At 45.5% G+C, this 27,920-nt stretch overlaps 1 protein-coding gene across 1 annotated transcript; it reads left to right on the top strand.

The window, feature by feature from the left end:
* Window positions 1–1,963: 1,963 nt before the first annotated feature.
* LOC134137323 (sodium- and chloride-dependent GABA transporter 1-like) lies at window positions 1,964–27,920 on the top strand. Its single transcript, XM_062570150.1, has 14 exons — window positions 1,964–2,201; window positions 7,498–7,629; window positions 8,334–8,434; window positions 11,602–11,711; window positions 12,108–12,240; window positions 13,563–13,697; window positions 15,863–15,966; window positions 16,359–16,483; window positions 17,634–17,746; window positions 22,417–22,548; window positions 23,313–23,415; window positions 23,849–23,949; window positions 24,751–24,918; window positions 27,816–27,920. Exons 1-14 carry the CDS (start codon window positions 1,964–1,966, stop codon window positions 27,918–27,920), a joined length of 1,800 nt encoding a protein of 599 aa, XP_062426134.1.

Raw genomic sequence — 27,920 nt, 5'->3', positions numbered from 1 at the left:
ATCCATCTCTGTTCAGAACACTTTAGAAAAGTTAGTTAATGAATACTTGCAAGCTTCTCATGGGACAAATAGGTACTATTTGCTTATGAGATGAGACTGACAAGAGCAGGTAACTCAAGTCTACCTTTAACTCCTTGAGTATGCTACTTCTTCATAGCATTGTTTTATTTCACGATATGCTTTGGATATGCATCCATATGAAAATGTTTTCATTAATAGACTTTTCTGGAAGATAGTTATTCTGGTCACCATTATAAGCTCTTGAATGAGGCTTAAATTCACCATTGCATAAAATGAGCTGAGAACTAGGTGAGATCAAAGGCCATTCCAGCCCCAAATCCTGTCTTCAGCCCTGGTGAAAAGCAAGTAGTGAGGGAAGAGAATAAAACCAGGAAAAGTATGGAGTGAGACTTCCCTAGAATATTCTCTCAACCTCCAGCAACTTGGAACTCAGAGATTTCCTGAAGCAAGGATACCTCCTAAAGATAGCCCATGATGGATTTTTTTTACATTATTTTTTCCCATTATGTTCTTTTTTAAGCCATGTAAACTCTCAGGATCCAAAACATTCAGAGGTGGGGAGCTTCACTGTATAGCTATGCATTATGTGGAATATCATCTTTTGCTGTTTTTGTACCTGCCATCTGCTATATTAATTCCCTCTAGTTCTCATGTCAGAAACAGTGAACACATTTTCTATGACACCGATACATTTATAAACCTCTGTCAGTCATCTCTTCTACAGGACAATGCATCTGAGCCTTAGTCATTCTTCATATAGGAGAAATTCCACACTTTTGAGCATCCTTTTAACTCTCCTCTGTGCCTTTTCTAGCTTTCCAATAACTTTCGTGAGGGGAAGGGAGAATTGCACATAGTTTTTGAGATGTGAGTGCAATATGCATAAACTGGTTATGCAGTCTGTTATCTCTCTCTTACTGAACAGTTTTGGTGCACTGGTTATATACTTCTCAGCCTAAAGTCAAGGGAAAATTCCTTGTATTTTGAGTCAAATTCTTCTGCTTAATCATCAAAACTTTGATCCTGACTTATTGGGATTTCAGTGGTCCACAGGCTATTCGGTAATGAGTATCACCTGAATATCATGTGGTGATTACCATATCATACATGGCCTGGTGTAAAAGGAGGCATGGAGCAGATGAGAGGTTTCCTCACACCGAAGAGCAGTTCCTATGTTGTGCTATGCCCACCCCTTGCAGAGCACTGTGTGGCCCCGATGGCTCCACCTCTGCTGCCCTCAGGAGTATTTCCATGAAGCGCTCACAGGAATGACTCTTTTTAGGGCAAGGAATTCCAATCTGGGATGTGTCCATTGCAAAGTTATGCTGCCCCAGCCAGGCATAGACTTGCTGGTGCCACACAGTCTCTCTGGCAGGCCCATGCTCTGTGCAGTCTGTTTTGGGCCCTGGACCTGAGCGATGTGACACCTTGGGCACCCCCTTCTCAACTGTCACTCAGACATGCTAGATATAGTGTGCCCCTGTGGTGCTCCCCTGCAGGCAGTTCACTGCTATGACTTCCTTGTGTGCATACTTGTCCTACAGCTTTTCTTACATAGGAGGTGTTGGGATAAGGGGGAAATAAGATAAGAGGTGAAGGGTGTGCTATACATTGGTAATAATCAAGCTTGAAACTACTGTTAGCACTTTGTGTGAAGAAGGCTGCTTGTTCAAAAGGAGCAAAATTATCCTCTTTTCATCCCTGGAGAAACCAGCGGGGATCAGAGAGGCTGCCCTAACATGCGTAAGACTAACTGATGAGTCCACCTCATCCCCAGTGAGGTCCTATCCTAAACCCAGTACACTAATGGAGGATAACTTCTCTCTTTACTTTTTTTGTCAGGAGCTTTGCCCAGCCCTTCCCATTTCATCTGAGCTTGACTGAGGCTGCCATTTCTGCATCTCTGGCCTCTAAGTAAGAGCAGTTGTGCACAGGAGTCACGATGGGCAAGATGGACAATACTTCTGTGGAGCTGAACTCTCCCTCTGAAGTGAAGCAAGCGGCCCTGGAGGAGTCGGAGTCCGTCATCCCAGAGGCTGTGAGCACCAAGAAGAAGAAGGAGATCCCAGACAGAGGTTCCTGGAAGGGGAAATTTGACTTCTTGTTGTCCTGCGTGGGCTATGCCATTGGGCTGGGCAATGTCTGGCGCTTTCCGTATCTCTGTGGCAAGAATGGAGGAGGTGAGAGTGCAATGCTTGTGCTCGCTTTCCCTTTGAGCAGCCTTGTCACTTGAATGGGCTTTGGTTTGCTTTGTGAGTCTAAGTGGCTGGTTTCCTGGCTGAGAGGTCTCTTGTGATGTGAGTTAAGTTATGCGGAGACTAATTCCCCTAGTCTGTGGCTTTACTGGCAAGTGCAGATTGGAAAGAAACAACACAAAGAAATATAAAAAGAAGTTTGAGTTTTGTAAAGCTTCTGCTATCTAAATGTGCAAGGCTACAAAAAAGAGTGTCTATGGACCTCATGTTTTACAAGGAGGGTATATGCAGGTATATATGCGCTCTGCTGGATGCCGGTAAGTTCCCAAGGAAAACAGGTCATATGTGCTAATAGTGGATTTCTCTTCAGTATACCATGTTCTCAAACGGTAACCACTTTTGCCTTTGAGTTTAGTTTGTATTTTTGAGGATATCTGATTAGAAGCTTCACATAGACCGTAGCAGGGCCATGTAGAAATACATACATCATGAATGCACACACACATATATGAGGGTCATCATCTGCATTAACAGTCTTTGTGCAGAGCTGTAGCTAACTTTCTCCACTGTCATAATAGAGGTTGGACTGTGCTCCCTGTATATCCATACTCTCTTGTCAGACACACAATTAGTGTGAGGTGGTTCCCGGATGAGGATAGGAAGAAATAGTAGCAATGTTTTGTATTTCTGGGCAGCAATAGTTTTACCGTAGGAGGACTTTAAACGAGTCCTAGGGACAGAAATGAGCTTTGCCTTACTACAGTGCTGTGAGAAGGGTCCCAGACTAGAAAACTGAGGCCATGAGGGAGAAAGCACTTGGTGAAGGATTTTGGTAACTATATGATGCAATTGGTAACAGTGCCCTTCTCTGTGTACCACAAGTAGCAGCATTTCTGACCCTTTTTTGTCCCACTACATCTCTTCTTTGCCAGTCTTCAGCTAACTTCTTGCCAGTCTCCTGCAAGGCTAGAGAAAGGCAAACAGATGGAAATAGTGCTGGGCTAGAAATCAAGAGATCTTGGAGATCAGTTCCCTGCCCAGCTACAGACTGTCTGTCTGACTTGGATCAGGTCAAAAAATGTACCCTTGTGTCTCAGCTACCCTCTGTAGAGTAGGCTATTTCTTCATTCTTGGCAAGGAGGTGCTTTTGTGAAGGGGAACATATGCCTGCTTTCATGTCAGTAGGGAAGAGAGCCCTCTCTTCTCCTCCATGCCCACCTGTCTCACTGGTTTTGCCTCTGTTGCTAATATGACCTTCTCTCTCCGCATGAAATGCTGCTCATCTCCTTGGACCGTTTCTCAAACTTCCCACGCTGAGCCCAGACTCCTCCTCCTCACCTTTAAGGCTACATATATAATTTTAGTGGTGTCTATGAATCTTCCTGTGTTGCTCTTTGCTTCCTCTTAGCTCTTGCTAACAGGTTGCTCAGAGTCCCTGTCCCCAGGGTCACATTCATTCACGCTGCTCATAGGGCCTCTGTTCACTCATCCCCTTGACACCTTTTCTGTCTTTCTTTCAGTACCCCTTCATCCCCTGCTCCCATGACTTCTCCTCATGCACAGCCCACTGTCTGCAGTCTGTGCTGTAGGTTGTGTAGGTTCACTGTTCTTGTCCCCCCTTGGAAAGGAGGAGACAGGTCTAGCTCCTACGCAACTGTCTGTCCATGTGACTCCATGGCATTTAAGGGAATCTTGCCCCTTCATTGGAGCATGCAGAGCTAGTCCCAGCTGGAGGCAGGACAATATGTAGGCTAACCGGTCATCCTTATTTTAACAAGACAGTTTCTATTTCGGTGGGTCACTTCGTACAGAGGTGTGAGCATGCAGCTGAGCCCAGCGAGGTCTGGGGGAATCGGCCAGAGTCCTGTAGGGGACCCGGCCGCGCTAGCGATGGGGCCAGCGCTGCTTTGCTGCTTCTATCGAGTCACGTTGTGGCCCTTCACTGAGGCATTCCTCCTCGTACAAACTAGCCCCACGGCTAAGTCACAACACTAGTGCGTGAGAGGCTTAGTTCTTAGTGTAGACTTTGCTCTGTGATTGCTGTGCGATCTCAAGCAAACCGTTATCAGCTCTGTTCACAGCTCAATCTCTTCACATACAGAGGTGGAGATGATGATACCTATAATTAGATAAAGGCTGTTTTGAAGCTAAAATAAATCCTATTTGCAAAGCTAGCCGAGATCCCAAGGTGGGTGTGCTGTAGCCGTGCGGAGGGCTATTATAAGCATTAGCCACGCAACACAGGGCGATCTCTGACCTGGCCGCTGCAGGCGCGTAGGGGGATCAGCGGGCTGTTAGCGAAAACACTGGGCGGGCGAGGAAAGGGGGTTTGTGCCTGGCTGCGCTCAGACGCCCTGCGCTGCACGGCGCGGCGGGTCTGCGTGCTCCTCCAGCCCCCATCCGCCCCGGCCGCGATGCCGAGCCGCGAGCGGAGGCTGCTGCCGTCTGCGGCGGGCGGGAGCCGCTGACGCACGAAAGCGTCACTCCGCGCCGATCCGAAGGACCGGGCGGCATCCGATTCGCAATTCAGTGGACGCAGTCCTGGCGCTGCCCCCGACGGAGCCGCCTCCGGAGCGGAGCAGACTGTGGGTGGGACGCTAATTATAGCGCCCTGCCGGCGCGCGGCTCGGAGCGCCGCGGCGGGGGCTGCTTCCATTACGCACAGGCGAATTGAACTGAATGGAAATATTGTCGTTTCGCTTACCGCTGTCACGCCGTATCAGCTCGCGGCTGACTTGCTCTGCGTTGTACGTGGGCACGCAATTAGGGGATATTCGCCCCGGGTACCGCGGCCCCGCACGAGGGCTGCGTGCTGCCCGGAGCAGGCTTTACCCAGAAGTGACGCCGGGGCTCTGCACGGGGCCGAACGGGCCCGGCTATGACTAACGCTCCAGCCTCTACGCAGATTTCTAACCTCCTGCAAGCCTTTTGATGGTAACAGGATTTTACAGGGCTCTAAATTGGTTCAGTAGGTGCTAAAAATTGCATATGAGTTCTGGAAATGGAATAGCTTGAAAGAGGAACATTTCGCAGCATGCACTTCATGCTTACACTCGGAGGCTCTGACCAAAGACACCTAACTGCCTATAATGCTCAATTTCTAATCTGTGAGCAGTGCTTGCTGTTCCGAGGATTAATTACTATTCCTTGTTGTATAGCATTAGGAGCTGGACACTCCAGATCGATTTGGGGCTGCACAGCGACTGCTAGGAGCTGTATGATCTTTCCCTGCTTCCAGGAGTCTGTGCTCTGAGCAGACAAGACGGGACAAGTGCTATTATCTGTTTGACACATGGCATTTGCACAGCGGTTTGGACTGAAACAAGGTCAAAAACAATACCATTTGTGACCGGGCCAGGAACTGAAACAGATCTAGCATACTAATTTTATGTACAAATTCCCAGGCTATTTTCAACTCTTGCTGTTCAGCAGCTGAGCATGTTATTGCTGCCTATTCGGGGACTTGGCCCACTAGAGTGGCTTGGCATTGGCAAGAGTTCAAGGCTGTGGTTTGGTTTGCAGTTTTTCCCTTATTCTACAGGATCTTTGTCAAGCCAGGATGAATGACCTGGGTCCAAAGGTTTGGGGTTTTTTTGTTTGTTTTTTTGTTTTCTTTCCTCAATAGTCCAATATAACTTTTCACCTGCAAACTTTCCTGGCCTGCTGTAGACAAAAAAAAAAAAAAAAAAAAAAAAAAAAAAAAGCAGGATTGTCAGGACAGTGGTCAGTCTTCATCAGCTGCTAGCACAGAAACAAGCTGAGCACTATGATCACTCATGAGCTCAGTTTCCAAACTCGGCAACAAGGTAAATTGGTAACACGATAGTTTCCGTGGCCTGGAGATCTGGAGCTGGCTCTGGCTCCCTGCAACATATTCTGAGGCACTGGACCTCATCTTTGCCTTGCAGACTGCTGTTGTTGGCAAGAGTGCTGTGATAGACACGGAGTGGGCAGCGCTTTTTCCCGCAGCGTACCTTGAAGCTGCTTGCTCCTCCTTGCAAGGCTGCTGTTGAAGCTGAGAGCCTGTGTTTTTATGCCAGCTTGCAATTCAGGCTCACGGTCATCAGGCTGCCGGCCTAGAGCATGTTTTCTCCCTGCTGCCTGCTGCCAGCTCTTGTCGCACGGTGCCTGCCGAGGACTCCTGTGCCACTGGCGGGTGCCAGCCTCTCCCACCCGGGCTCAGCTGCCCAGTTGGCATGCAGGCGTACTCAGCTGGGTGCCCCCGAGCTGTCGGCCCCGGCTGCACCTCTCTGCTTTCCCGCTGCAGAGGTCAGCTGGGGAAGCCCAGCCCTGCTGGGCCATGAGCCAAGCTGGAGCTCTGCTGGGTCACTTTGTTTGCTGGCTTGATGCTTGCTTTCCCATTAATACCTGAAAAAGACAACTCGAACTGACAGACCACCCCCTCCAGCTAATGCAGAGATCAGTGCCGTCCAGGACGTTGACAGCTGAGCAAGCTGAAAGTTCCCACTCTCTACTCAGCCAATATCTTCTACTACAGTTTGTCCTCCTCAGGGATGATGGCATGCTCCAGAATATACCCTAGATATCTGGAAAATGAGCTCGGTCCCAAGTCATAGAAGTCAGGATGACATCAACATGCATGGCCTTCAAATCACACAGCCAGGCTCACGTGCCATATTTTTCATATAGTGATGGAGTGCAAGCAATGTCTGTACTGGATGACATCTCTACCTCACTTCTAGCAGCGAGATGGATTCCATAGTGGTCCACACAGAAGAACAATGCTTTTCTTGGGATTTCTAAGCATAAACCTGGGAGAAGGGAGGGATGATGGGATTAAATAAAAGATTGTTACGTAAGCATGCACAGTCTTAGCCATAGCTTCCTTAAAATATTGAAATGGCTGTGGAAAAAAAAAGTAATGGCTAATGCCACATACACCTATATCCTTTTTCCTGTAGATGAAGAAATGAGTGCTGCTGTGGGTAAGAGAGAAAACGCCAGTGAGATCTGATGTCAGTTTGGGGTTTTGGGGTTTGTTCTTAGGTTGGATTTAGCTTTGCCAAAATATCTAACTGAGGCGGAAATCATATGCCTAGTGATTACATATATATGTCTCATAGTGATATGAACACATGAGGGGAGGACAGTGGGGATCTTAGCTGGAGACTGAATAAACGTATTAACTCCAGTGTCCATGGGAGTCATGATCCAGTAGATACCAGAGAGTTGAGAAATCTAAGCTGGAAGCATTTACTTGTTGGTAAAATGGGGAGGAATGTATCCTGGGGCTCCCTGATAACAATGCACCTTCTTTCAGGGGCCTTCCTCATTCCCTATTTCCTGACGCTGGTGTTTGCTGGGATTCCTCTCTTCCTGCTAGAAACTGCTCTTGGCCAGTATACCTCTGTAGGTGGACTAGGAGTCTGGAAATTAGCACCCATGTTTAAAGGTACTGTACTGTAAGTTTGTGAAGCTGATGGCACATAATTAACTTCAGACAAAAATAAAATGGTTTAGGAAATAAGTCCCTGAGGACTGGGATGGGGTGGTAGGTCAGTGACCAAGTTGTATCTGATTTTCTCTTTGGTATTTATGAGATTTTCTTTCACCCTTCTGCTAGGAAACAGTAGCATATTGTTCTCTGTCCAAGTGTCTTGCATGGTGACAAAACACCTTATGAACAGCAGAGACCTGATGGAGAGGCTCTAATTGCAGAAGACCTGTCCCAAGTCCCTCTACGTGGGCTCCGTTAAACTGCGTAGGAAAGCTGTAAAAGGAAGATGTGAACCTGTTGCTGTGTCTGAAGTAACAGCAGTCTAGAAATTAGTGGTGCTAGTATATACTACCTTGGTGTTTAGGAAAGCGCACTTCTGCCAGGGAAATGATTGGATCCTGTTTTCATGGAGTTCTGTCCATCAAGTCTGAGGATACTGAAAAATAGCACTGTCCATCCCATGGAGATGGGTGGATGGGAAATGTGGTGGAATAAACCTCCCTTGCTGGCCAGCAAGCTCGAGGGCACAGCATTGCTGTGCAACGTGCTGCATCTAAGAGCTGGGTTGTCACTTGTTCTAGCCCTGCCACAAAGCCCATTGCAAGAGAGTGGTGTCTGGGAAGAGCTGGATTGATGCTGCTCTCTGCACCCTTTCGCAGGTGTGGGGCTGGCTGCTGTGGTTCTCTCCTTCTGGCTGAACATCTATTACATTGTTATCATCGCCTGGGCGCTCTACTATCTCTTCAACTCGTTCACTGCGGTGAGTGTCAGATGTTTCTATGGTGTGGCACTGGCTGTAACAGGTCCCTACTCCCTTTTTTTCTGGGGAAAAATGTTTTTGCCATGAAACATACAATAATGGCATGCAGTTTGTGCAGAGAATCTTGGTCAGCACTATGTTGAGTCCTCTCCTTGGAGGTTCCTCAGCTCCAGAGCCAACTGTTCAGAGTTGCCTGGTATAGATGTTCCTTTCTGGAGAGGATGGTCCTTCTCTTCACTTAGAATTATTCCCTGCTTCACATAAAACTTTTAAACTCATCTGTATCTCTATTGTATTTCTAGAGCTATGTGAGTCTAAGAGCTGCACATTTGTCACAACATGTTCTCATTACTCAGGATTTACTTCTGACCTTAATTAGCTCTCATTTACACTGCTTCGGTAAATGAAATCCAGTGCAATTTTTTTCTGCTGGGGGCATGATTCAGAAAGCATTTAAACACCTGTTTGTGAGTGCCCTTTATTTTTGTCCCTTAGTGTATGCTTTGGTGTTGGGGTTTATAGTAGGTTCCTTTCCCTTAGCAGGTTTTTTTACCATGCAAGATTAGAATCACACCCCAAAATAATTCTGCAGTAGCTGAATGACTTATGTCAGACCAGTGGCTGAGAACAGCTCCTTAACTCTCTGAACAACCTACAGCCTTACAGATATCAATGACATGGTTCTAATGGGATTTTTTAAATATTTTGGTATAACCCTGAAGTGCTGTTACAGCACAAAAAATAATTTATAGCCCAGTTTCACTTTTTGTTTGTTCAAAATATTTCAATATTTTGTGAAAATATTCTGTCTCAGCTCTGCTTGTATCAGCAATATAAACTGCAGGCTCTTAGGTGCAGGATAAAATTGTCAGTAGTAGAGGATTAGCTACATCTGCAGGGGATTCTCAAATAAACAAAAGTCTACCCCAAAGTAACCCATTCCTGTGCTAGGTGCATCTTCAGGTGAGGCTTTGGGAGTTCATTCAAAGTCATTTAAACATTCAGGTATCACAGATCTGATGCATGACAGTGACAGCGTCTCCGTGGATGGCTCCTGAAAGGAGCCCACACACAGATCCAAGGGCTAGGTAAATGTCCTTCCCCAGTCTCCACTAAATTTGAATTAGCAGGGTTTTGAACCTGAATAGGGAACCTGGCTTGTGTTCTGCAGTTTCAGTCCTCTGAAATTCAGAGGAACTGGAGCAGCAACAAAACGACCCAGCGCTCTCCCCTCCCATCAGAGCTGCTGTCTCTGACGTGCAAACCTCTTTGCCAAAGAGCTGCTGTGATGAGCTGTTACATTCGCTTCAGCGCATTTAGCAAGTTCATGGTGAAATCACTAGGTGGATAGAAACAGCCTGGGAAGCCACCGAGTTGTCCCCATCCTGCCGGGCCAACTTCTTCCTTAGCATGCATCTGCTGCAGTGACCTGATTCAGGTGGGAGATGCAGGCTGCCTTTAGAGGCACTGATGCCATAAAACGCGAATAATATTTCTGAAGGAGTCTGTGTTCTTAGAGAAATAGGAATGAACACAAACATGCTTTTGCAGGCTTTATTGAACTGGAGCCTTAAGTCTTATCTGCAAAGGAAAATCATCCAGAATAGCATTATTCTGCATACTGTGGACATGTCTACACTGCACTCGGGCAATGAGTTTGCTGCTTGTGCAGGTGTCTCTGAGCTACTCTCTCTGGTGGCCTCAGCCATGGCACTACCTGGCATGGGATAGCAACCCTGGGTGCTGGTACAGCCCGTGGTGCTGTGAATTCACTGCTCGTAGCACCCGAGCTGACTGGATTAAATCTATAGCAATGTGCTGCCATCACACTGCTACCCGCCACATAAGCATACCCTGGGGATCTCTTTGCACTGCTTATAATCGGGAGAGGGCACAGCATGAAATAGCTACTACACTTTAAATTTAGCCCGACCTTATGTCACAATAGTTTATCCATATAGACAAACCATTAGTTCCCAATGCCACATGGCTTTTAAAAGATTGAAGTTTGATATAAGTGATAGATAATTAAAAAGTTAGTCTTTATTCTCTGTGCAGTAAATTCCAACCACTTATTAAGTGAAACTAGCCAAAACACAGTATCTCCCAGGTAATGAACCTGTGAGATCTAAGAATGAGAAGAACCATTGTATTTAGTAGCTATTAATTACCAGCAGGTATCTGGAAATGGTTATCTGAGCAATTGCTATCATTATATTAAGGTTATGGTATTGCCCTAATCATGTCTTGATATTATTTCTTGGATAAGCTGTGTCACATTTTTTTTGTTATTTTGAACAATTATTGGATGCTTTTGGCTGTTGGGCCCTCAGGATGAGCCATCCAGGTTTCTTGTCCTTTGCCCTCTTGGCAAAAATTTGGATTTCAGTTTAAAAGAAAAAACAAATCACCTCTCATTGTAAAATTTTACAAATTTTACAAATTGCATTTTACAATTCACATTGTAAAATCACGTAAAATCAGATATTTTACACTAAAAATTACCGTACCCTTGCTCACAGTTACACAAGAGGCTCCTGGACGAGCTGAGAATAAAATCACCAATTTCTGAGTCTGGGTTAGACTTGGCCCACAGTGCAAAATCAGTCACTTCCCATTCTCTTCCTTCACCAGTCTGTTATACTTTCTGGGTTTGCAGCTTCAGCCTGAGCAGATCTCCCCCACTCCTATCTAGATATTCCCTGGAATTTCCCGGAAAGCCATGCCATTTCCCTGCTTTTCTCACATCCTGTAGGGCCTTCACACCACTTTCCCTGGGCTGCTATACTGTTACCTTGCAGCAATCTCTCCTTGCTCACGGCACATCTTGCACTTCTTCGGGAGGTTCCTGACCTGTCTTCATGGCGCCAGAGCTCCTCCTATTTCTCTGCTCCCCTCCCTGGGAACCTCACATTTTGGTTGTTATTTGACCTACAGGCCCTCCCTGTCAAACAGCCTTTCCCTGAGATCTCCCTGGATCCCCCTCCTCGCTTTCCTGGGATGTCCTGGCATTTCCTCCCTGCTCCCTGCAGAATATCCTCTGCCTGTGAGATGCCACAGGAAGGAGGAAAAAAACCCCATGGTTAACAAGTGAGGGTATGCAAAGGATGCAATTGTGGTGGGACTGGACTTTTCGTTGTGACTTGATGCTCTGCTGCTCCTGGCAGGACCTGCCGTGGCAGAGCTGTGGGAACGCCTGGAATACCGAGCGCTGCTTCTCCAACTACTCCCTGCGTGACACTGCCAACCTCACCAGCGCTGTCACCGAGTTCTGGGAGTACGTCCGCAAGCAACGTCAGGTTTTTCCCCCTTGCTGGGGCCCTCTCCCTCCTCACCGGGAACATTTCTATACCCATCCAAGCACCACCTCAAAAAGCCCTCAGAAGGGCGCTGGGAAGGTTCATCAGCTCATGCCAACAGGCACCCAGTGGGGCTCTCCCGCTGTGGGGTGTGTTGTGTAGTAGCATGCTGGGCAAAGAGGGGATAACCACCTCTCCATCATTTCATCTTCCTTTAGCCCCTTGTGCTGAGTCTCAGGTCCCTCAAGGTTTTGTGGGCTCCTGTGCATGTCTATGCCCACTTTGCCCTTTGTCCTTCTGGCCACCCTCAGGAACTCCGGTCACTCTGCCCCTAGGATCAGACTTTCTGGTGACAAAACCTCTCCCCTCTGTAGGAGGAACATGCATCAGCTCTCTGGAGGCCTGGGGGAACCAGGCAATGTCCGCTGGCCCCTTGCTGGCACCCTGGCCTTGGCCTGGGTTCTGGTCTATTTCTCCATCTGGAAAGGCGTGGAGTGGACTGGGAAGGTATTTAGCAACGATCGAGTATTTCAGTATTGCTCTATTGCTGTATGCAGATTGTGGCTGTTGAAATGTCCTCCAGACTCAATTTTACTTGAGTGCCTATAATTAAGGTTATGGTGTTTCAAGGCAGAATTGCAGTGGATGCTATTAAATTCTTGACATTTACTTTTCACAGTTGTAAAAATTGCTACCATGTTTGCAGTAATTTTCATTCTACGCATAGAAAATAACTTTTCACCGTAAAGTCATGGGCTGGATGCTCTATCTTTTGGAATGATTTAGGAAGAGATTTTCAGAAATTACTTATCATACCTACCTCAAGACAGTTCCTTAGGAGTGTGAGGCCTATTTTGAGCTTCCCCTTTTGAAAATCAGGTTCTCTTAAAATGCTGCTGGCTGAAAAAACAAACTTACCATCTCTTTTGAAAACCTTTCTATTGCCCTTTAGGTATTGGTGGGATCAGAAGCACATTATTATGCACTATGTAGCATTTCAGACTAGCACAATGGAAAAGTAATTGCTTAGTTTAGTGAAACAATGATGCTGATGTGTTATTTAGAGCACAAATTGGGGTAGTGTGACATCATTATGAAAGAAATCATCTAGAGGAAAGATTAAAAAGAAGTGTTTCATGGGTCAGTCGTTTAAATTATTAACTTGCCTAGTGGTGCTGACTACTACCTTTTTTCTACACGACCGTGGTACAGGTCTGGTGACTGCCATTACAACAGCTGAAGTCAAACAAGTGCTGACTAGCAAGAATTCACTGTTGTGGGATGATAGTACTTGTGATTCCCGGAAACTATTTTGAAAAGAGTGCTGGAGCCAATACAACTAATGTTGCTTAATGCATTTGACTGGAGAAAGACTAGCTTTTGCATTGCAAAATAAGGATGTGATGACTTGAAGGGATTACTTCTGTAGACTAAATTTATCCCTGTGCACTTCCCTTGTCTTTGGGCAACTAACCCAGAATTTAGCCTGCTATTTTTGTAATTAGTGAGTCCTTTAGTGTCATTGGCAGAGAGAAACTTCAAACAGTCAGAAATGTTACTTGCATAGGAACAGAAGACAGAAAACACAAGGAAGATGTCAGCACTCTTGCCTAACTTGTGAGCCCTTGGTGAGAGGGCTGCGGAGTTAATCTGCTTCCCTGATTGCCAGGCTCGACAGAAAGCAGCAGTGTGCTTGGAGCCCGTTTCCCCATCTCACATTAGGACAATTTGGAAGCAATATCATTAAGTCAGGAAAATGCAGTCACAGCTGTGTCCCAGCATGCCAGGCACCGAGCAACTAACGGCTTCTCTCCCTGTCTCTTTCACAGGTAGTGTATTTCTCAGCCACCTACCCTTACTTCATGTTATTTATTCTTTTCTTCCGTGGAGTCACTCTACCAGGAGCCAAGGAGGGAATCCTCTTTTACCTCACACCAGACTTCAAAAAACTCTCTGAGTCTGAGGTTTGTAGCCTAATAAGGAAAGCTTTTACATCTCTGTTATCGCTGCATTAGTGTTCCCCAGACACTTTCCTTGAATATTTTAAGAAGAGAATATTAAAAATAAAATGAAATAGTTCTCCATTTGAGTAGTCACAACCTTCACAGTTTGAGACCAAATTGAAGGACAGGCCCTTGGTGGGTAGAAATTCATGCAACTCTGTTTTAATCAAGAATTATTATCCATGGAGTGGGTGAGAAATTACACCAACAAAGAAACCTTCCCTCTGGGTTGGGATGGCCTCATTGCACTGATTATTTTAAGGCTGGCTATTTGGCCTAGATCTGGCAGTCCCAGAGAAAGGACGATGCAGTAGCGCTGGTGTGGGTAGCTCAGAAGTAGTGCAAGCTCAACAATACACACAGCAGCGTTTTTTAGAAGAACTTAAATGAGAAGTGATGGCCAGTAATGTTGCTTTGATCAGTTGAAGCACAGAGGCAACCTAGGAGAAGCAAGGATGCTCGTAAAGGAGAAGTTTCTCAGGCAACATAGTCTCTACCTTTCCCAGCAGCTGTGCTCCTGCGGCTCTGAAGGTCACCAGTCACATGTGAGCAGGAGCAACCGAACAGCCACAACCTCCTGTGAGGCACCAGTGATCTCTCCTGCAGGAAACTCACCCTAACCATATAGCCAGCTGTGTCAGTGCTGAAGCAGGAAATAGGGCTTTCTAAACTGTAAGAGTAGTTTAAATATTACGAAATTAAGAAATGAACAGTTTGCAATTTTTTCATGTGCCTTCTAGGCTTTAAACCCTTGAGGTACCCTGGGACCAGCTTTTCAAGCTGTCCTCTGCAGTTGTTTGCACAGGAAACTTGGTGTTGAAAAATCAAAGGCACACTAATGAAAAACTAATGGAAGGGGTGCATAGCAGGATGCGGGATTTGCTCCAAGGCAAGCACCACTGCTGAGGGGGGAGCTGTGAGAAATGCACAGATTCAGACATTCAACAAAGCCTTTCTGACCTTAACTGGGTGCTGAGGGACGCAGCCCAGGACACCTAGCTCACAGTGCTTTCTCCACCTCTGTTTTTGGAACCACCCTCATGCTGGGTTTTTGGGAGGTTTGGGTGTGTATGTTTGGAGCTGGGCAATGTATCATTCTTGCTGCATTTGCCACTTGGGAAAGAGGCAGACATCATTCTCCTCCCATTCCTCTGTGGAGCACAGGTCTTGCTCTCTTTTGTGACACTGCAGGTAGGAGAGGCAAGTGTCATATCCCTAGCCCAGTGCCCTGTGTTAAACACCCTTTCCAGCCTTGCTGGCTTCTTCTTCCCATGCAGAGAGAGGCAGACACCTTGCTGATCCCAGCAGAGCAGTAGGATGTACTGTTTGTTCAAGCACCTTTATGTGCTCCGCTGACATCTGTGCTATGCAAACACAGGTCATTGCCATCCTGAAGGCAAAAGGAAGCCACAGTCTCCTTTACTTTCCTCTCTTCCTGTGCCATCCTCTCTGAGTCCTATTTTACCCTGGAAAGAGATGTTCTGAAATATGGGAAAAGAGAAAAAAAAAATCTGTTCAAGTGTGCCCAGGCCTGTTAGCAGTAACAGTTACAGGATTCAAGGCAGTTCCTGTGAGACTTCAAACCACTGGCCCAAGCATTTCCCATTAGCTTGGGTTAACAAGCCCTAGCAACAGAGTACCCTTGGGTCCAGACAGCCTCAGTACATTGGATGTTAAAATCTGGAGCACTGTGGCTGGATCCAGACCCCTTGCTAGCATTGACTCTGTCACTGGAGCCATTGCAGGTGATACATGTGCCACATGAAGTCCTTGTTGCAGCGGGCACTCCTCACCCTGCTCAGCCCAGGCAAAAGTTTTGCAAAACCTGAAGGGAGTGATGGGCTACTTTATTCAGAGTTTGGTATTTATCTGCAGAGTGTGCCAGCCTTAAATGTTCACTAATTCTGCAAAGAAAAGCAACCAAGCTTTTGGCTAGAGCAGCTGCAACACTTTCTCTGATAGGTAGTATAAACAATAAATATTTTTCACTGTATAGAAAGGGTCTCATCCCTCCCCTCCATGCCAAGCTATTGCTCAAAGGAGAGATGGCAGTCATGCTTGGTGGGCTGAAGCCACCGAGTTGGCTGAACAGTGCCATAGACTCAAAACTAGTTCCTTCTCCACAGGTCTGGATGGATGCGGCCACACAGATCTTCTTCTCTTACGGACTGGGACTGGGATCCCTAATTGCACTAGGAAGCTACAACACTTTCCACAACAACGTCTATAGGTCTGTTGAGTTCTTCCAACCCTCCTCTTGGTAGGAACAGGAAAGGCCTTGTGCTGTGAGCACCATTGCCTTGGCCGCTGAAGTTCTGATTTGCCATTGCTCAGACAAGTCCTGTGGGTGACTGCTCACTGGTGCAGGTCATGGCGTGTTGGTAGTGCATGATCTTTGGCTGTTCCCATCCTGTCAACATTCAATCTATGGGATGCATTTTGGTCTTTCTATCAGAGCAACCTATGACTTGCAGCATATTGAACAAGTTGCCCACTCTACTCCTGACCCCCTCCAAAGCCTAGAAACCACTCTCCTAAGACCTTATTTTTTGTTTACTACACTCTTAGTTCTTTGGTGGGGGTCATCCTGCAGATGGTTTCTTTTCTCTTTCTCTATTCCAGAGACTCTATCATTGTCTGCTGTATAAACTCCACCACAAGTGTATTTGCTGGATTTGTTATTTTCTCTATTGTTGGCTTCATGTCTCACATCACAAAGAAGTCAGTCTCAGAGCTGGCCTCTTCAGGTAAGCAGGTGCCGCAGATGTTGCATTCAGAACAGCTCTGTAAATCAGATGCAGTCTTCATTCCCAACCCTGACTCTGTGACATCCGCTCTTTGTACTTGTATCTCTCTCCTTTGTTGCTTAGGGGTTGTTCCTGTGTTAAAACGGAGAAGAATCAGATCTAATATTTCCTAGGAAACCTTTATACATTATGCACATGCAGAGGGCCAGAGCTTTTTTCTCACAGTGATGTAGCGGTACCACTTCACACAGCTGAAGATCTTCCCCAGGAGGTTACCACAAAGTACCTAAAATAGGAAACCCAAGTTCAAGAGCAACAGCCGCCTTTAAGAGTAATTTGTCAGAGAGCGTGGGCTGCTCCCAGGCCTTTTGTGAATGGGACCCAAGTGTATAGCCTCATCTCAGCAGCGGTACAGAGCTGCCCCTGTGGAGCAGAGCAGGCCCTCCCATGGAGATGGGTCTCTGGTACTTGGAACTGATGCTCATTATACTCCAGTTCCTTCCGCTAGGGGAATCTCTGCCTGCTTTTAATGTTGCCTTGTTTCAGTGCTAGTTTCATGTGTTTTTGCTGAAGAGGAGTCTTTAGACTATTTGCTTTCTAAAACCTTTCTGTGGAGAGTAGGTCTTCAGATACCAGATATATTTTTGGCAGACTTGATCAAAACTTGGAGTCTCTTATCTATGGGAAATTTTGAAATTGTAATTTCAGAATAATTTTTTAACCTAGATGAAACTGAGTTTTTTTATACAATGGTGTATTTTGAAATTGTTGTCTTTCCAGAGAAAGCTTTTATCTCAAGAAATAGCATTTTGTGATGGAAAAAAAAGCAATCAGGAAAGTTATAACCAGCTCTGACTATCAGTCTGTTTTTCTAGCAAAGTGCTCCAGCTCCATTTGGGTACAGCAATTTCGCGACTTTCTTACTTGCAAGAAGAGAAAAAGCAAGGAGTTTCTCCAGTTATTCCTCTCTCTCTGTTCAACCTCTATGCATCCCCTAGAGAGTTGGTGTGTCACGGGTGAAAAGTCAGGTTTTTGTAGAGCTTATACTGAATATTTGCAATTCTTAACTCTCTCTGACTGTTGCACTTAGTTCAGATTTCCCATCAAATGCTTTATAAACACAGATTTTTCTCTATTTTTGTTACTGCAGGCCCTGGACTGGCTTTCCTTGCCTATCCGCAGGTCGTCACACAGCTGCCCTTGTCCCCGCTCTGGTCGATTCTCTTCTTCTCTATGTTAATGATGTTAGGTCTGGATAGTCAGGTGAGAAAACCTAGACACAAAGCCGGGTAAGAAACAAGCATATTTTTAAATGTGTTGGTGCCTTCCCCTTCTACTATCTCTTTTGGAGATAGTGCTAAGCAGAGTCATTTCTTGCTTTCAACTGTGAGACCCAGCTATATACGTCTTTCTGTGTGGTCACCTGTTCTGCTCTCTTTTCCTACTGTAGGCATCTATTGCAAGCGTGACAGAATCTGATCACTACCTAATGTTCTAGTCACTGTCTGTTACCAATTAAAATTAAAGATAATAATCAGATTCCAGTGGACCAGCAGAACAAGTCAGCCTTGTAAGATAACCACCATTTTCCTATAGCAGGATATTTTTCTGATAATTCAGCACGGAAGTGAAGCTGTTGATTAGGGTAAGCCTTCCTTTTGATTGGAATGTGTATCAAAATCAAAGGCTCCCTCAAAAGTGTGCGACTGGTCTGTCACATCCTCTCCTGTGTACAAATAGTCTTTCCTTAGAGCTCAAAATATGAGTACAAAATGGATGCTCTCCCAGATTACACACAGCGTTCATAAACCCAGGTCTAATTCATAATCAGAGGCAGACATATTCCTGAAATGTCACACCTGGTGTCCAAGAAAATCTAATCAACCAAACCTGTTTTTCAATTGTGGAACATTCCCATGAACAGATTGTGAAGCTCATGTCTGCATTGTTGGAGACATTATTTAGTAAATTTCAAATAATGATTAAATGCTCCAAAAGAAGCTGCATTTACAGAAAAAAAAATAATAGAACCAAAAAAACTCTCCCTGGATTATTCACTCAGCTCTGGTAAATCGTTTGAGACATGACAATAAGTCCTTAAGTACTGTGTGGAATTTATTTATTTGCTGCATTTGCTTCTAAAATACCGCTTAAAATTCTCCATGTCCCCTATGATAATCACAGAGGGCAGAGGAAGAGGAGGGAGAGGAGGAGGAGGAGGAAGTCCAGTGCGGGAATGAAGCATCAAGCGCAAAACAAGCTTTTAAAAAAGTGCAGATAAACACATGTGAAGAGGCTTTCTGTCTGCCTGCTGGAGCTCTGATTCAATCAAATACATGATTTAGAGCATAGCAGCTTATGCATACAAAAGAAATATCATGCTTAGGCTCTAACAACAGCTGAAATTGTTCATGCATTTTGAAGCATCCAGCTTTTAAAAAGACGGTTTAGCCATGTACTGACTAAATATCGTCTGTGGTATTTATTGGTTGGAGGGGGAAGAAGCTATTTTTCCATTTGATTCAGCACCCCAGTCCTGCAGCATGATGGAGCTACAGGGTTTCTCTCCCAAACCACACAACTGTGGGCTGTGGCAGGGAGCAGCTGATCCCGTGCTGCTGATTGCAGCAGGTGAGGACAGGTTCCTGGGCAAAGTGGAGACCCCATTGTGGTAGGAGTAGGTCCATCCATGTCCCTTAGCTTTGATAAAGAGTCTTTTGCAGACCTGGCACTGCTACATCCACCTGCTCCTACCAGGAGAGGTATCCCAATTTGCCACTCATTGCATGTGCAGTTCCTTGAACTGGATAAATGACCTATATTGATAGGCATGCACCTCCCTGCTGCCCCGACTTGTCACTCATGTACCTCTCTGTTCGCTCGGCCTCAGATCTACCAGGTTTAGCTCTCTTGTGTCTGGATCCTCTTGCATAATATGCTAATGCTTTCTTTTAACCTACCAGTTTCCAGGTCAGATGATTTTTCTCCCCAGAGGAGCCAGCAAGCCTTGTGATTGCAAGCCTGTATCTGTCCCATGTCAGGCTGCCTCACACAGGTTATGTGTGAGAGTTTCTGACTGGTGGCTCAGCGCTCGGCTGAGTGACAAAGCCTGCTCTTGCAGCTCTCTACCACACATCTGTGTGCTGTGGTCAAACTCCCTTTGGGCCCTGTGGTCCTGGCCAGGGTGCTCTTTCTGGCCTGCATGGGCCGGGCAGGACAGCACGGCCTGGCACTGAAAAACAGTGGGAGAAAGACTTTCTCTTGCCAGACATTCAGGGTGAAGTGCCATCTAGATAAAAGTTCCCAAGCCCAGACTATCTGACCTAAGCAGCTCATCTAATGATTAAGTCTCTAAAGGGCAAAAAGAGTGGAAGAGAAACTGGAATGGAAATACAATCTTTAGGAGAAAAAACAGGATCATGGGGTGAGGCAGGAGGAAGTAAGGAATGTATGCTAAAAATTGTGGCTATGGACAGTTGGTGAGAAAAATGGAGCTTTTTGGAAAGCCAACTGAAGTGTACATGCACACATGTGTGTGTGCATCCGTACAGTGCTCAAGTGCACACATAGGGAGAAGGAGAGAAGAGCAGGGAGCATTGCAATGACCAGGTGCTCCTCACTCCTGAAAACCAGCCTGCATTTTTTAAAATGCCTACATATCTCTGTGTGTCTAAGCTTATGTATGCAGACTGGGAAATTTGGACCCCAGAGCACCTAAGAAATCATTGTTCCCAGGGTGAGGGGAGTGAACCTCCCCCTCAGGGTTGCATCAGTGCCAAAGTTTGAAGCTGACATCAAGCAATTTTCAGCAATTGGTATGATGGTCCTTGCCTGTTTTATGATTAGGAAATGCAGTGTCCCACCATTTCGTTCCCTATTGCATTAAATGCACCATCCTAGGTTTGATGGGAGGCAAAGAGATTTGAATTCAGTTTGTATCACTGTTCTAACCATCCTTTCCTCATTGCCTCTCTCCTTATCTTTTCCTTTGTGGCTTCCCTCACTTTGATTTCCTGTCCCTCTTCCTACATCAAAGGGCTGTCACCTCCCTCCCTTAATCTGAGATGTCTTTTCATTTGCTTCCTCTTGGCTGGGAGAAGACACCACACATACCCTCTACCCATGACCATTTTCCCTCTCTGCCTTGCTGCTGCGACCTGGCCCATGCCATCCTTGTAGCTGCCCGTCTCTCCCACCATGTCCCGTACTCCTCCTGTCCTCTGCCTTGACACCTGTGGTTCAGCGCACCCAGCTCAGCCTTGCTGTCATTCCTGCAGTGCCTGGCTGTCTCTGCAGTGACTCTTGCATCCATGTGAAAGGAATAGATAGTGACAAGTCTTTTTTTTTTTTTTTTTTTTTTTGTCATGCTCACTCTTTATCACTCCGGCACTGGCTGCACCTTTCAGGCCTGGCTCTCCCTGGCAATAAGCCAGGTGGGATGGGGTGAAGAGCTTGCTGGCAATGAGTATGGAGGCAGCTTAATCCATGCTCGAATGCCAAAAAGATGCTTTCATAGCACTTGTATCCAACATGAAAGACTTAGTTCATTAAAAATTCAAGTTCAAGCAATTAACCTTTGGCTCTTTGGGAATACCAGCTTTCCAAACTGCATCATATGGATAGAAAACCTTGGGCAGAAATACCACTCTGACTCACTCCATGCCTACATGAAAGTCAGCTCCAGACACCAACTGTGTGTACCTTTGCGAATATAGGTTTTTTCCAATGCTCTGCTGCTCTTTGTAGTCTGCCTATCTCTACTTGCACCTCTACAGATAGTTTTCTGGGTTTTTTTATTCTTGCCTCCTTGTTCAAAGCAGAATCTAGAAATGCCCGTACAATTCTCTTCTGGAGTGCTCTCTCCAGGGACACAGAGGTCCCTGACATCCAAGAGCAGCGTGTCTTTCATTTTCAGTGCACTGGCTTGTACATTTGCTGAGAGTGACCAGGGAAACTAGGATCTTGCTGCCCTGATATACTTCTCAGTATATTTGCTGGAGGCATGATGTGCTCTCTGAGAGCTGTGTGTTACCAGTGGTTTCTGGGAATGAGATATAAAAGTGAATCTCACAATGTAACAAGAAACATGAGGGAAGGATGCACTTCACATATAAAAAGTCAAACTGTCCTCAGGCCATAGGGCAAAACTAGTAAGAAAACTGATTGAGGGTAACATCCATGGGGATGTTTTTATACTTTATAGTGGAAGACAGCATTAACTTACTGTGCTTGGTATAAGACTGCACAAGCCAGCCAGGTGATTTTAACACTAGAAAGGCCACATGCTGTGAGAATGGACTTCTAATGTGCTATGTGTACCTAATGGAGTGTGCTTGAAAATATAAGATAAAATCAAGGACTTGGCAGACAGTGATGATTTTGCTATTCACATGTGTGTGAGACAGGACTCTGGGTACTGTAACTCTTTCTTTAATAAATGTTCAGATCATTGAACAAGACAAGCACTATTGTAATATACTGAGAGGAGCACATATGGGAAAGGAAGAGCAAGCAAGGTCTTGCACGTGTTCCAGCAGCAGACAGACACATTGCTGTGACAGAGAGCCTGGCAGTGCTTTTCCTAGTGTGAGTGTGTGGAGCAGAGTGGTGGGGAGGCCCAGATATTTGGGAGAAAAAAGAGGAAACTTCCCACAGGAAGGCAGAAGGTGGAGATTTATCTCCACTAATTTTAGCCATTTAAACTCAGAGCTTTTCTTTTCCCCTGTATTCGGTGGAGGGAAAGAGGCATTTGCAGATCGTTCAGGCTAACTTTGTGCAGAGGTGCTTTCTTCTCTTCTACTATTTACGGGGTGCACTTAAAATAATGACCTTCCCAGCACAGCAGTTAAACTTAGGTTGGGGGGGGGAATCAGGCTAGGCTGCTGATATATGTTCTTGAGGTATACATTCTCGAGGTATACATTTTCTTGCAGTTCTGCACAGTGGAAGGATTCATTACAGCCCTGATGGATGAGTATCCTCATCTTCTGAGAGCCAGGAAGAAGACTTTCATTGCAATAGTCTGTTTGATCTCTTACATCATTGGATTCTCCAATATTACCCAGGTACAGCTAGCCATGCTTATACCTCCATTTGTGGCACCTTTCTATTCACCTTTGCATATCACAGCAGTACTGGAAGCTTTTGGCGAAGTGACAGTGTCCCTAGGAGCCATCCTAAGACTGGACAAGTGGGTTTGCTCATCATTACTGTGTCTTAAGTGTCCTAAGACTCCTTTGTAACTGTCCCCACCATGCTGTAGTCAGTCTGTCCTGTTCTCATTTTCTCATGTTTTTTGCAACAAGGGCTCAGGCCAACAAAACCCAAACTGATATACTGTTCGGTGGAAAGGGTTGTAATAACCCTTAGAAATACCCTAAGAAAATAATAACCCTAAGAAAACAGGTCTTTTGGGGGCCTGAGCTCATGAGGCTGAAGCTAATGTGTGGAGGTGAGGGCTGAGTGGCATGGAGACCATTTGTGACCATAGGTCAATGAGGAGGTAAGGCAGCAAATCTCTAAGAAGGGGCAGAGCAGACTAATTTAAGTGACTCCATTTAAAACAGAGAAAAGTAAGAAATACAGAGGAAGGCCTACTTTTCCCCTCACTGTCAGCCATGCCTAAACAGGCTGGCTAATTGTCTGCAGGGACACGCCAGTTTTGATTCTAGGAATGAGACTGCAGTAAAAACATTGAAATGCTAACTCCACTGTCCAAGAAAATTAATATTAAAGCCAGCAGACATAGATAGTACCAATTCAAACAGCTGGCTGATACTGTCTACAATGATCGGTAACTAAACTCCTTGAACCTGGTTTGTCTCCTCAGGGTGGCATTTATGTCTTCAAGCTGTTTGATTATTATTCAGCCAGTGGCATGTGTCTTCTCTTTCTTGTCTTCTTTGAGACCATCTCAATTTCTTGGTGTTACGGTAAGCACAAAAGACCCAGTTCCCTCATTATCTCTGTGGGTATGACGGGATTTTCAAAAGCCTCCCACAGTGAAGCCAATGAAAGCTTTGCAATTGGAAATATTTTAGGCTAATAACTTCATAAAATCAGGAGCAGGAGGCTGTCCTCTCACTTCTGCAGGCTGCCAGTCAGAGGACACATGCAGAGACCTCTGTACAAAATGGCAGATATCTAGGAGCCTCTCCTCTGATTTCTCAAGAGGACAACAGGAACATGGAAACGGCTAGCATGAATCTGCTGGTGTCTCCCCTCTCCCCCCACCCAGATAATACTTCTCTGTGCCACAGCGTTATCATCCTCTTGCTGTGGCTGGCCTGTTCTGTGTCATGAGAAGAGATGACAAGCATGGTGCTGAGAAGGGATGTCTTTTTCAATGCTTATTTTTTCTTGTAGGCGTGAACAGATTTTACAGGAATATTGAAGAAATGATTGGCTACAAACCTTGCATGTGGTGGAAGATCTGCTGGGCCTTCTTCACACCTCTTGTCTGCTTGGTAAGAATAGGGGGATCCTATTTGCAGAAGTGGATCCCCAGAGGGCTTCTTAGCTTGGATGAGATGTGGCGGAAACACCATGTTTTCAGTCCAGAATAGGTCTGTCCAAGATGATTTTAGGCAGACCTGAGATGGGTAAAGTAACACTAAAATTCTGTTTCACTCTGTCTGCTGGAAATTACCCAAAAGAAAGCTACAGAATGGTTGTTTCAGCTTGGATGATGCTATCTGTTATTTATTCTTCTTTCTGAGATGCCAAAAGGTAAACAAATAATTTACTGACTTTAAAAAGCCATTATTGGTGCTGAAGAAGGCACTCAGCTGCTCCAGCTCCAGCCTCAGCTGCTGCTAGGCTTGTCAAAGCAAGAGACATTAGCAAATACGATATAGCTGACTCTGGAGCAATTTCACCTTTGTTGGTTCCCACACTCTTAACAAAAGTTATTCTGGGAATGCTGCAAGAAGGACAATCATATGAAGTTCAAGGCTCCTGACACTGTCCATACGGAAGCTGTTAACAGGCTTAGGACCTGATGTGAGGGGTACTGCTTGTCTGAGTAGTCTGGTGAAGAAGTAAATTGGGATATTCCAATTCTAGCTTTCCACACGGGAAATTCAGGGGGAGAAACTGTATAAAATTAACATTTGGTGGGCTGAGAATATCCAAGACTAGTTTAAGGAGCTACTAAATTGTACTAAACTACTAAACTCTTGATAACTAGGAGGATGATGAAGTAAAGAGTGAATGGATGGTGCCTGATTCTTCACATCTTTATTTGTGATGATTGGTTCTTTTCCCAGGGTGTATTCTTCTTCAGCGTGGTGGAAATGACCCCTTTGACACTGGGAAAATATGTCTATCCTGCGTGGGGACAAGGCATTGGTTGGCTCATGGCTCTATCATCCATGGTACTGATCCCAGGATACATGCTATTCAGCTTCTTCACCTCAAAAGGGACTCTTCGGCAGGTATGACTGACTTGGTCACTCCTTTTCTGCTTTCTTCTTACTATAAACTTCCCGCTGAACTAAATTAAATTCAAGCAGACTCTGCGCTACACTCCTCTGACAAAGTCTATTTTGTCAGCGTAAGTCAGGTTGGACCTGCAGCAGCTGTGCGTATCCTCTCCTCCAGGAGAATATAAATCTATCCCAGCACAAGGTAGTGTGTAACTGGCTGTATCTGGCCATGTAGATAGACCTTCAGGTAGACTCTTGATGAGTGAGATTGATGCTGGTGTCTTCCACTGTGATCCCTCATCAAACTTTGTGTTGTCATCATCACAGAAAGCAAGCCCCTTTCACCTGGGTAGCTTACCTAGCGAGATGCAGGGGACTGGAGCCTTAAAAGAGGTCCTCAGTGGCTGTTTGAGAAGAAATCCTTGAGATTTCTTGACCCCAAGACATCCCAGTTTCCAGCCAGCTCTGAATACAAGCATGGTTACCTGGCAGTTCTCGGCAGAGAAATCAGCATCCGCTGAGCATGAAGTTTGCAATAACTCAGCGCTGAGACCTAGTGATGAATCAAACATGTACAGTAGCCGTTTGTCATGTGCTTTGCAAAGGGAACTCAATGAATGAGAGGGTTAGGAAGCAAGGCAGAGTTTTCTGCAGGACTCAGTATCCACAACTCTCTGTTCTTGTTTAAATTCTTTTTTTTTTCCTTGATTCAAACAGGGCTTTATGGAGCAGTGAAGCATGCTTCTCTGTATATCATACCTAGTAATTACTGTTAAGATCTTATTTATAAGGTTGACATTCAATCTTGAGAATGCTGTGTGTAATGTCCTTGACCTGATGACATCATCTTCAAGCTATGGACATAATAAGCTACTACTGGGGTGCTGATTTGTTGCATCTACCATAGACTCCATCTAAATCCCACGTGTTTGCTTCATGGATGCCTTATTTTGAATGATGTTTATTCAGAAATATTTTGGCTGAATTTGCTGGGCTAAGGTTAGCTTCAGGCTCCTGGGTTCAGGTTCCAGGTGGGATTGACTTTCTTTCCTCCCAGTTATCTATTTGGAGGAGTTCTGCTGTTGGAACTAGACTGGTTTGATATTTCATGTCTGCTTTGCACTTCTGGTCTGAAGTTCTAGGTCAGTTTGGGGTTTTTACCATTTTTTGCCATTGAGGTTGAGATCATCATAGAGGTTTCTGCAAGATTCAAATCAGAGCACTGTGTCAAGCCACTTTGGTGATTCTGGATTGAGGGCCAACTGCAATTCCAGTGATAGATTTTATAAATAAATAAATAAATATATGTGTATATGTGTGTATGTGTGTGTGTGTGTGTATGCATATGTATATATAAATATGTAATTCATAATATGAGCTGGGAAGGGGGGAAAAGGAAAGTCTGCAAATAGAGATGTAAATTCAACCCTTTGCTTGGTCTTAATCCTGTTCCCAATAAGGACAGTAACAGCACACCTTCGTGGGAGCTAACCTGAGCAGGCCTGAGGCCTCCCAGGATTGATTCCCCTACTTTGAATGAAAGCACTTGCACTAATAATATGTACAATAATCCCGGGACATCAAAAGTGGCAGAAGCTGAGTGCGTGGCTCCACTGGGATCTTCCACACCACCCTAGAGATCAGGGCATGCATCAGCATCTAGGGCAAATCGGCCGCGTCAGTCAACGGCACGAGTGGCTTGTGTGTACCATCCTCTTCCCTCTCTCCCTTCAACATGCTCCATACCCTGGGCAAGTCACTTTTTTTAGGGCACCCAGACCTTTTCCTTATGGTCCATACATCCAGAAATGAGCAGCAGATGGCAGCAGGAAGAAAGTATGCCTCTGTGTGTGTGTGTATGCACACGTGTGCGATAGAGAGAGAGAGAGAGAGATGGAGAATTTTTGGCCTCATACACACAGATCCGGGATTAGTCTGTAATAGAGCTGAAGCTGGAAAGAAATTAGATGCCAATGCAGAATAAAGTGGTTTTGACAGACAGGAAAGATTATAAGTCATTTTGATCCTACTGAGTGTGAATGTGAGGGGAAAAAAAGTATAAATGGCAGAAGAAACTCAGTGAACATTTCAGGAACTTCACCCAGCAACAGCCACTTCAGCTGTGCTGGAGAGTGGGAACTTGTTTCTCTGCTGGAACATGCTTCTTCCTGACTTCGTGATGTCTGTTCAGGTTATACTCAATCCTCCTCTGCCTTCTCTTTTGCAACCTAAAAGCATCAGTCCCCTTCTGACAGGTTAAAGTGATTCCTTCTTCATCACTCCTGATGCTCAGTCCACACATCTCCAGTTATGACTTGCCCCTCCGTATTTTCATGGATTACTTCTTCATTTTACTTAGCTCTGTGTTTTTTGTTTGATCCCTTCGGGGCAGCATAGCCAGGCATCATTGCTGGTGCAAAAGTCGGTATAGGTAGACTGGTCTGACCTGTGTCAGAGGACAAAAACTGTAACCTTGCCAGCATGCTGTAGTTAGTTTGATAACTCCAGCTGAAAAAAAATATGGAAACTGGGAGAGTGGTCTGTTGCAAAGTGTGTGACATTGCAGCTCTCTCTTGTTCCTGTTTGTTGCTGATATTGCCTGGTAACAGTTTGTCCATGTTTTAATGGTGATAGCTGTATTTCAGATAAAAGGAGAAGCTGCAGTGTTGGGAGCAGTACCAAAGTAAAGGTGTCTTGCAGACTCGCATTGAATTGCTGAATGGTGCTGGAGGAGTAATTTTAGTAGTATGCTCCATCACCTCTTGCTGTAACTAGAGCCATCTTTGAGGCCTGGGGAGAAGAGTCTCACCCCTCTGCTGCTGTCATGTTCCAGATGTCTCACTGCTGTTTTCTTCATGAAGCCCCCCCCAGCAGCTTACGTGCACTCTTGTTTTCTTCCCGGGCAGCGTTTCCAGCAGATGACACAGCCCAAGCCAGACGCAAGCATGCAGAACAATGGCCTCCAGCCAAAGACGTCGTTGAATGGGAGACCCTCAGATGCTGCTGTCTAG

Source organism: Rhea pennata, chromosome 1, assembly GCF_028389875.1.
Source record: "Rhea pennata isolate bPtePen1 chromosome 1, bPtePen1.pri, whole genome shotgun sequence".
NCBI lineage: Eukaryota > Metazoa > Chordata > Aves > Rheiformes > Rheidae > Rhea > Rhea pennata.
The sequence above is the reverse complement of the archived record's forward strand: the minus strand, read 5'-3'. Positions and strand labels throughout refer to the sequence as shown.